Consider the following 11,137-nt stretch of genomic DNA (forward strand, 5'->3'; position numbering starts at 1 on the left):
CCTCCAAATTCTTAAATTAAAATAAACTCATGATGAGTGATACTGTCAACTGTAGCTTAGACAAGGAATTTTACAGCATCCCTTAGCTGTGCTAGCAACCAGAGAACATGGTGCTTCCTCTCTTCATACACATAGCTATTGAATGAAGATCTATCTTCTTTAATCCTTCTGATAAGGATAAGAAAACACATAATGTTTTAAAGTTTTGAAAGGCCAACACTGAATATATCAAAGACTGTCTACCTTCACAAGAAGAAATGCAGTTTAGCCAGTAAAAATTCATACTCTGTCTTCTTTCCAATTACAATAACTAAACAACTTCTGCAAGAAAATTGAGCACAAGTTCTTTTAACCTACATTAGGTCCCTTAACTTTTTCTCTATAATGGCAGGAAACAGAAAAACTCAGGCAAGAGTCTAAAACTTCAAATTACTCCTTGTCCTGTATCCAGAGAGATCTTAAAAAAATCCCAACCAACCAAAAAAACCAAAAAAAATCAAACCAACAACAAACCAAACAAAAAACCAACAAAAAAAAAAAAAAAAAAAAAAGAAAAGAAGAAAAAAAAAAGAAAAAATATGAGAGCAACAGGAACTAAATGTTGTTCGGTGGCATTAATCATCAGGCCAGGAAGTCCCCTACACAGCCTGAAACCTCAGAACAAGGAGAAGGACCAAATGTTTCCCAGCTACTCTTAACTCTTACTCTTGGAATCACTCAGGTTTTGTATCAGAAATGGACCTATGGAGTACCTTTCAAAAAGGGAGAATCAATGGGAATTTTGTCTCTGAAAGATCATCTTCCCATTTGGGCAGGATTTTTACGTTTCACCAAGTTTAAGTATGACATGCAAATGCTGGCCACAGTCCCTCCTGCACTATCTAGGTTTCTGAGGACCATGCTCTTCCCCAGGGGCCTGCTTCTGTTTGCCTTGTTACTCTCCCTGGGCAAACAGCCCAGACAGATTTATGTTTCATTCCTTGTATTTAAGACAATAAGTCTGAAGTGGACATTTCATACTATGTTATTTATAAATACTGTATCTTTATTAAGTTAAAACTGCAGTTCATGTTTATCATGAATATCAGTAAGAGCCAGAAAACTTTAATCATGTGTCCAGATGCAGTCATACGAAGGATCAGATTTTAAGTTATCTTCACTGGCACTGCTCTCATTTGTCACAGAGCCAGGTCTCTCTTGCCCTTCCCATTTCTCACTGAGCCAAGAGAAGCATAATCAGCCCTCAGTTGTGACCTACCCTGACTGCATACACCAAACACCTATTGACATACATTAGAGTTCTTCAAAAAGACTGAAACAAAATGGCAAAGTACTTCTATCTGGCCATTAGTGCACAACAGAAAGACAGCCTGTTCATGTAACTGCTCCCTCTGCTTTGGCTGCAGCTCAGAGCTTCAGCTGGAGTCCTGTGAAATGGACACTTCAGGCTGTGATAGGACTCTCACAACATATGAATAACACATGGCCTCCCAATTGTCAGCGGGGTTACTGCATTGTTATTTCTTGAAGAAAACTTAGGGGAAACAGGCTGGATGAGTAAAAATGTATGTGGGTCATTCCATGGATATGGGTAAAACATATCTGACCTTAGCAGGGCTCAAGTGGAACTCAGACATATGGAACAACTAACAGACGTGTTTCCTGGTAATGGACACTACATAAGAACAGCTTTGGACACTGCAAAATGCACTCATCTCCATAGTCTTAATGATAAAATGAAGATCCAAAAGGATGAAAGCATTGAATATAATGAGGACTGGAATATAAATCTTTGTTGTTAAAATGAACCCTGTGACAACACATTTAACGAACATCTATTTTGTAAACAACTGGAGTTATACTACCAATTACACTACCAAAAGAGAAAAAACATAATGAAGCAAATCAACACCAGATTTGTTAGAAAGCCTAGAAAGGTCTCATTTCTGACTAACAGTAAGAGATACTAATATTAAGAGTATTAACTCATAACATAGGTCAGTATTACATTGACCAACATCAGGAGTAACTTTCAAGACACTATGGCCTAAAATAAGTTTTAATTTATGTCTCAAATTAATTAGTGGAAAGTTAATAGAATCCCTCAAAGTATTACATTATTATAACAAATATGTCTTGAATCACACTATCAAATTAAGTAATGGGCACGGGATTAGAGTTATCTTTCAAGTGTTTTTGATAACATCTATTCAGATTTAGTGGGATTTCTGGTTTTATAAAGAAATCCTCTGCTTAAAGCTTACAGGTCCACAGGCATTCACTCTGTAGATATCCAGGCTGTTGCTATTACGACCATCCCTAGAAGATGCTGATTTAAACTTTTGCTCATGGCTATGTAGCCTCAAACTACAGCTAAAATACAGCTCAGCTCTTTGCACAGAAATATGCAGCAATTATAATGAAGTAAAATTCATCCTGCAATCCTCCACCTACAGTCCCTGTATTTAACTGGTTGGGGAGATATAAAAATAGAATAACAGGTAAAGAGACATGTAGAAAAAGACACTTATTTATTATAAGGTGCTGTGATGCCCCTCACCACCCCAGCACTGATACACATCTCACTGCTTATCTGATCATTTCTACTCCTGAATACGTTTTTGAGATATTTTGACTTCTACATGACAAGACAGATATTTGGCTCTTTCCCTTTAGTCATAAGCCCTTAAGACTCATTCTGAACAACAGTAAGGTTCAGCAATTTAGGACATAAACAAATAATGGGCACTGACAAGCCAAAATGCCCAAGGTTGCTTCTTCTAGTCCAACAGAAGTCTGTCTTTAAAAGTGAAAAAGGAAATCAAGTCATCTCTTTGTAGTATTTTCAAAATAAATGCTACACATACTTCAGAAGGCAAGTGACATAACCCTGAAACTGTCCTTAGGAAAACTGTTTGAATTTCTGTCCAAGTCAAGTGGACGAAACAAAAAATAAGCAGGAGGACTTTATAAGTCCATTATATTTTAAAATCATCACTAGTTTTAACACAGTGCTTTGAAGACTGTCATTTTTAAACTATGACTTCAGGCAAGTGATATAATCTGAGGTCTCACTAGCTCTCCTAATGCTGAGGTTGGTAATGCTGAAGCTGGTCAGCACTTGAACAACAGCTCATTCGGGAAAGACAGAGAAGGTGATGCTGGCAAGTGACAGCACATCAATCTCATGCCTTGAGTCAGGTCCATGCAGTTGCCAAACAGAGTCTCTCTTAAGACAAAGTGTCAGCACACAAGTGAGCTCATATGACCATGGAGCTACTGGGTATGATTTGAATTTGGTGTCATTTCATCCATTCAATGGGACAGAGAGCCCAGACTTCTAATTTGTTAGAGAAATTAGGCATTAATCTTGTTCAAATTGCATGTTGAAACATGCAATCTGCACTTTGTCTCACCTCTTACTGCTCCTTTATTTCAATGCCAGGGTTTACTACATCTGGAGCAGGAAAGCCCTCCTTCCATTGCTGACAAATGCTGTCAGGTACAAGACTGCCCTTACAAAGAACACCCCCAACAGGACTTAGGTTTCCATCATTAACTTTGGCTTCTTATACCTGGATCTGAATCTTTATTTTGGGGTTCACATTTATAATTCTCAGGTCTACTTAACTTCACTTTTATATAGAAAAGGATCACTTTGTAGTTGTACAGCGTTTTGCCTAAGGTTCTCCACACAATTTAATCTTTCCAAGTGCCACCTGAATCTACAAAGAACTCCACTAAATGAACATGCCTACAGGCAGAATGAAATCCTGCTGAGTATGGTGACAAGTTATAGAAGAGTTAAAGTAATGAACAGTTACAACACCTTACTTTTGTCAGAATGAATGGATACATTAAAAAGGTTTCCTCCTACTTGTGAAATTTCCATGTATTTGAAAAGCATGTCAAACTATAGCAAACAAGTTGAATGCTGCTGTATCTTGTAGTTAAAGGAAAATTATTACTCTCTGTAGTTAAGTGCAAATGTCACTAAAAATATGCCTCATACATAAATAAAAAGTACAGAGAGAAACATTTTCAAGACTGACTACAGCACCTGCCTTTGGTCTTCCATCAGGGATGCTTGAGGCCCTGCAAAGATACACAGATACTCTCACTGCCAGACTTAACTTCTTTGAGTTAAGGATTTGTATTACTTCTTGAGACAGAGGCTTCAGAATGTGTTACCTCATAAGATGCTGAGATTCATGTTAGTGGCAATTATTGTTATTACTGTCCAAAGCTTATAAAGTCTAGATCTCAAGATCCAAACAGCAAGTCAAGGAAAATCAGAGAGTTCTAGGACTTTGTGACTAAGTGATCCACCCAGAGATAGAAGCTACTAGCAAGGATGGAGAAACAACGGTGCTGATATTGTTCAGGTTATTTCTTCCAGTCTGTCACCCTTTTTTTTCTCCATTATTTTTGTCACTGCTACAATACACTCCTGTGTAGCCCTCCAAATACTTTTGAAGGTCATGTGTCCCTAAGCAGAGCAACAATGAGATTGAAGAAAATATTTAGATCTACAGAAACCAAGGAATAAACATGTACAGGTTTCTGTGAGTTCTGGATCAAACCCTGAGTGAGTAGTGAAATAACAAGCAGCAGGACCTTGACTTGTCCTCTGATAGCAGAATGGTAGTTCTACCACCCCAGTCCATCTACTCTATTAGAAATATACAAAATAAACATTCAAACAATAAGTATTTTAAAGTTGTGGTAGCAGCACTTGTTTGCCAAAGATGAACAATATATCTGACCACACAATTATTCATCTCTACATATTTCATTCCAAGGAATGTAGGGAAAGATATGTACTACTCAACACACATTTAGACTACTGCAAAGGACACAACCAACACACCATCCAAAAGAGGATGAGGATGTTGCTTCTTTCTAGTGAGTGCAATTCACCACATAAGGAAGTATATTTTTGATGATCCTATATCAAGCTTCCAGTAGGGAAGATTTTAAAATACTCTTGTATTGTAACAAAATGTTCCCAATGGTGTTGTAATGAAAGAAATAAGAGGAAAAAACCCATCTCCTGGCAGGAAATTAATTATTGAGCATTCCCCTGCTTGACGATGCACTCCTACATTCTGCGCAGGCTTTCCATTTTGCTCTCTCAGTATGTGGAGAAATTCACTGTGGAGAATATACAAACAGAACAAAGAGCACAAGGGTATCAGTTTATTAAATGCATTTAGAAACCGAACAAACCAGGCGGGAGGAACTTGGTTTGTGCATCACCACACTTAGTGTTTATTCCTTCTTTATATTCCTCTCTCCTCTTCTCCATTAGACTGTCATTTCTGCTTCTGTCCTCTGAAATCACCTCTGTTGAGAATGGGAGAATTGTGCCTGGCTTTTAGCATCACTTAGCTGACACAGTTTTGAAATGTCACTTCCTTCTTTTAAAAAATAAAATGGAAATTTTATTTTCATTTGATGGAAAGGGAAAATAGAAGCTTATCATTATACGCCTAAATATCAAGATGTAATTCCATTTTTAAAATCATTCTTTTTTTCCACCCCCAAGTGCAGCCCATTTAGTAAATTTCACCCCTTGCTGTCAGTTTTAGTCTACCTAAGAAAAAGCTGAAAAACCTACTGAGGCAATAAGTTCATCCATTAGTTACATGACAGAACATATAGTTCCTGAAGCTACTTCTGCAGCCAGCACATGCACCTACAACATCTTCTTGGTTTGGTGGGATCATACCACTGCAAAAGCATCTTCATGAAAGCAGACACTTCCCAGTAACAGGAATTTTGGATTTTTCCTGATGTGGAACAACTAAATTAGAGAGGGAAGATGCAACAGACTGAAACAACATATGCTATCTTCAAATAGAATTCTATGTCAGGAATGCTCTATAGCTTAACTAAGACATAATGAAGAAAATTTCAAGAGAAATTAACAATTTTCACTTTTAAAAACAGAGCCAGAAAGAGTACAGAAAACTACTATAGCAGATGTCTGCATGATTCTTGCAGAAACCTTAATACCAGCTGGGCTGCTCAGGACCCTTTTTCACAGTCATCAGTACTTGGGCTCTTGCAGCTCTTCCAAGCTGGATGGCTCAGACACAGCATGGCTGTACTGCCTCTGCCTTGCAGACCTCACATTTCTCTGGCTCTGTGCATCAGCCCAGAAGTCTCCACCTCTGCATGCAGACATGCCAGTGTTTGCATGTGTTGTACATATCTGCAAATATTTAGCTGCTGCCTCCCCTCCTCTCCTTACTCCTTTTCAGGTCTATATTAACATGATGGGTTCCCCAGCGGAAAGGCACCTCCACATATGCAAAATGTCCCACTGAATGGGAACATTCTGGAATAAGACAAACCATCATACTTCATACTCTAAACACAGCTGGTGTAACAAGAGAGCGCTGCAGGAGCTGGAGATGCAGCAGCAGACTTCACTGCATGAGGTCCTTCATGTGGCTCTGGGCAGCAGGGCCCTGTGGGCGGTCTGATGGTGCTGATGGAAATTGTGCTGTTCTCACCTAGTTTTTCATCCTAAACTCTTGACTTTATAACACATCAAGGCTGTTATTGATTTTGCAACTGATAGACAATGATACTGGCAATGATTCAGGTTGCATTGTTTTGAGAAGAGAGAATGAATTTTGAATTATAAAGCAGAAGCAAGTTTAATTACTACATATGAGCATAGAGCATATGCTGCCATTTTACAAGAAACTGTTCTGAAGAGAAGCACCATGCTCTGCCATCAAGCTCCCAAGCGACAAAAATCACACTCTCGTGAGTATCAGACTCGCCATCTGTAAAATGTTTTTCATCTCTAGAAGACAGTGTGAGAATTATGTGTTACAAATCATGTATTTTTTGACAGCTATTATCACTTGTTTTGGAGCAGCACCTTAGAACAAATGTTTTTTTCTGCCCTATAAGAGCTCACGTGAGGCATGAAACTTTTTAAAAACCTATTTAGGAGTGCAAGCAAGGTGATAATAAATAAATGTTTCAAAATTTTTCTTGGATGGTGAGAAGAGAACAGGAGGTTTTTTTTCATGAACATAATGTCATTCTAAGGAATTTGCTCTGTAGGATGACATTCTCCTACAGTACAGGAATTTTAGATAAGGCAGTGTGCATCTGTATACATGCATTTTAAGTTTCAGAACGGGAAATTAACCATTCTCTCACAAATGATTGAGAGGCAAAGCCAAAAGCATATTACTCTTTCTAAGAACAGATTACTTTTGTATTCCTTTTCAAAAATGCCCATGATTAAACTTGGTTTAATTACTACAGTTTTGAGCAACAAGAGATCAGAGGCAGGCCAGCCATGCTAGCACAGAGAATTGAAAAGAACTGAGACAGAAGCCAGAAGCATAGAACTACAATGTAATGAGAGACTGTCAAAACCCAAGGGGAGCGCAAACTGGAATCCATGGCCCTGACCCTATCCAAAATCTGAATTTCAGAGGTTAGGATGATGCAAGTCAAAATGACATGGAGTGACCCCATCAGCAGCTAACTGCATTAATACACCAGAGCTGAAAGAATGGCTAATTTGACTCTCTTTTCTAATAAATTATGTATCTTCTATAATCAATCCAAATCAAAACTAATTTCCAGCAATTGCACTAGTCTGCCAGTAGACAGTGCCTTAATATAATTATGCATAGACAGGAAGAGATAATGCCCTCTGATTAAAGTCTATTATTTTTACGGAACATGAAGATACATCGCAGTACTATGTGAGCTATTGATTAAGATCAGTATGTTACATTAAACAAGTTGCTCTCCCATAAACCACTGCTGGTTTTTTCCTCTTCATTCGAATCTTGCTGTCCTTTCCAATGACGAGGAGTTACCTGGTGAGGGGCAAACATAACTTTGGAGGAACTATAGCTACTACTACTACTACATTGATACCGATCTACATTCAGAGCCAGGTATTTGCATCCCTTCCGCCTGCACAGCCTGTGGCAGAATAGGACAGCATCTCGTAGATGATTTATCCAAAAGCCCCGTCCATGTTTATTCAACAGTAGCTTATTAGAAGATACATTAAATCGAGTCCTCTGATAGTCATCGGCTCCGCTTCAAACGGCGGTGCTCCGGTCCCGGAGCCGTGCCCTGCCCGGGGCCGAGTGACCCCAGCTGTCCGCGGGGAGCAGCGGCCGGGCTCTGCCCCAGCTGGGGCGTCCCGGCCAGGCCCCGCGGGGACCCCACAGCAGCGTCAGCCCCGGCGCCGTCCGGCCGCACAGATCTCCCCCGAGCTCAGCCGGAGCCCGCAACCCTCGCCCCGACGGTCCTCGGGGGAGGCCGTGGGTGGCAGCACCGCCCGGGGGGACACGACGGTGCCATCCCCGCAGCATCCCCAGAGCCGCGGAGACCCCGCGCTCCGTCCCTGCCCCAGAGCCGGGGCTCTCCGCGGCCGGACGGGCCGGCACCGCGCTCGGGGGAAACTTTGGCCCCGCCGACCTCCTCCCCCGGCCCCGCAGCCACGCCGCCCCCGCTCCGCGGAGCTGCGGGAGCCCGCGCACGGCGGCCCGAGGGGCGGGCGGGGAGGAAGGAGCGGCGCGGGGAGCAGCAGGGGCAGGGGAGCGGGGCGGCGCGGGGGCGGAGGGAGGGGTTTCTGCGGGGGTGTTGGTTTACCTTGGAGGTTCTGCACTCGGATGTCGCTGATGTGCCCGATGAGCTCCTCGCGCTGGAACCAGTCCCACTCCTGCCCGGCCATAGGGACGCGGGGCCGGGGCCAGGGGGACGGCGGGAGCCGGCGGCACCGCCACCGCCGCCTTCACCGGCACCGACGGCGGGCGCGGAGCGGAGCGGGCGGGGGGGCGGCCCCTCTCCGCGCCGGCTGCGCCCCGCCCCGCGTCCCTCCCTCCCGCCGTTCCCGCTCGCCGCCTCCCTCCCTCAGCCCGCCCGACCGGGGGCGGCGGGGCCCTGGCGCGGGGCGGAGCGGGCTGGGGTCCGGCCGTGCCCCCGCCGCGGGCAGCGCCGCGCCCGCCGCCCTTTCCTCCCCTCAGCGGCGGCGGCCAGGCCCCGCTCCGGCCCCGCGGCGCTCGGCAGGGCCCGCTCCGGCCGCCCCCTCGGGTGCAGGCGGGGCCGGCCCCGGCTCTGCGGGGACCCCGCGTCCGTCCCCGTAAAAATGCCTTTATTGCCGAGGCAGCGCCGAGCGTGTGCCCGCGTCCTCCTGCCGTACCTGGGGACCGGAGGAGGATCATCCCTACAACAAATGTCATGCACCCACGGCAGCAATGGAAGAACAAAAGTAGCAGCAGCAGAGGGGTTTTCCTCGTGGGGGTGAAATCAGTGCCACTACACGTTAAAAACACTAAGAGTTGCATACTGATTTAACTTGCTCTTGGTAGTCTGTTCAGGCGCTCGAATTTCCTTTGAGGTGAATTCTCACATTGACTGTCTTCATGTACACCGCTTTTCATCCAGCTTGGACAGTAATTGTTACCAAGGCCCTTGGGTGTCACTGAGATCTCTACAAACCTGATGAACAGCGCGAGCATTTCATTTGCATGCAAGGCGTTTCATTGCAATATACCACTATTTGTATCTTCCAGCCGGTAAACAACAAATTTTAACATGATCGAGTCAGACCAGTATAGCATCAAGACTTAGACTGGCAAAACATATAAGCAAAAATCTACAAAGTTAAATATAAACAAACTGGGATCTAAAAATTGTGTCTCTTTCAAGTCTGAAGTGTTTATGTGATCCCAAGCAAACATGGCACAACCAGTTGTTTCACCCAGCTCAGGAATGCAACACTCTTCCCACAGCCTCCTCTGGTGATTTTGCCATTACGACTCAAAATCAGATGGAGATGGTAAGAAGGCAAAGTCATCCTTTAAGCATCTAGTAAGGATTCGTCACCACTATAACATGCAGCAGTCAGCTATCCCAAAATTAAGTCTCCAAGAGTCTGAGGCAGTCTTCAGCTGTTTACATATCAAGATTGGAAAGTTTTGCACAGGTATAAGGACACATGAATGCCATGACAACGAGTTCATAAACCTGAATGTAAGGAGCAGAAGAAACAGCTTGTGGAAAAGAAACAGTGTCTGAACTCAGACAGATTTGCACAAATCACAATGCTGGGCTTTGCCTTCATTTGGCACTGGGAAGACCTGTTTTTGTTTTTTTTCCAGGTACTATCCAAGTGGGCTGAATGCATCAGTACCACATTTAGAGGTGGAGCTGGAAACTGCACAAGTGTGGCTGTGGGAAAAATAGGTGAATGACTTCACAGCACCAGTTAAAATACTGCCTGCCAGAGGTGGCTGGAGATCCCTAATCCACGCTGCAACTTGAAGCAGAACTACTCCCAGTACCAGATGGGGACAGCTAAGGCTTTGTCCCATTGTGTGTGAGCATCCTCCAGGAGCTGGGGTATCATGAGCTCTCTAAAGAGCCTTTTCCATTCTGCACTGGCCTGCCTGTGAGACCTCAGAGTGGCCACTTGCTGTGGTCAGCACACCAGCTGGACAAAGGGAGGCAGTATGAGATGCAGGCAAATGAATGAGGATAAACAAACCAACCTGCAACCTTCAGCAACAGAATCATAGACTCACAGATTTGGAATTGTTTGGGATGGAAAAGACCTTTAAGGGCATCAAGCTCAACCATCAAACTAACACTGTCAGGGCCACCATGGAGACACGTCCCTAAGTGGCACATCTACAAGTCTGTTAAATACCTCCAGGAATGGCCATTCCACCATTTCCCTGGGCAGCCTTTTCCAACACTCAGCAATTCTTTCAGTGAAAAAAGTTTTCCTAATATCCAATCTAAACCTTCCCTAGCACAACTTCAAACTATGTGCTCTTGTCCTATCACCTGCTACTTGTGAGAACGACCCTCACCTGGCTATAGTCTCCTTTCAGGTGGTTGTAGAGAGCAGTAAGATCCTTCCTGGGCCCCATTTTCTCCGGGCTAACCCTCCCAGCTCTCTCAGCAGCTCCTCACAAGACTTGTGCTTCAAACCTTCTTCTTTGCCCTTGTGTGGGTGTGCTACAATCACCTCAATGTCTTCCTTGCAGTGAAGGTCCCCAAACTGAAAAGTATTCAAGGTGCAGCTGCACCAGTGCCAGTACAGGAGGACAGTCACTGCTCTGGTCCTGCTGGCCAC

At 43.8% G+C, this 11,137-nt stretch overlaps 1 protein-coding gene across 1 annotated transcript in view; it reads right to left on the bottom strand.

Annotated features, from left to right (window-relative positions):
* Positions 1-8,858, bottom strand: part of CLMN (calmin) — a 72,401-nt gene extending 63,543 nt beyond the window's left edge. The window contains exon 1 of the mRNA XM_058853627.1: positions 8,647-8,858. Coding sequence (XP_058709610.1) covers positions 8,647-8,728 — 82 coding nt within the window. The 5' untranslated portion in view covers positions 8,729-8,858. The remainder of the gene's footprint in view (positions 1-8,646) is intronic.
* Positions 8,859-11,137: the final 2,279 nt, after the last annotated feature.

This window comes from Poecile atricapillus, chromosome 1 (assembly GCF_030490865.1).
Source record: "Poecile atricapillus isolate bPoeAtr1 chromosome 1, bPoeAtr1.hap1, whole genome shotgun sequence".
NCBI lineage: Eukaryota > Metazoa > Chordata > Aves > Passeriformes > Paridae > Poecile > Poecile atricapillus.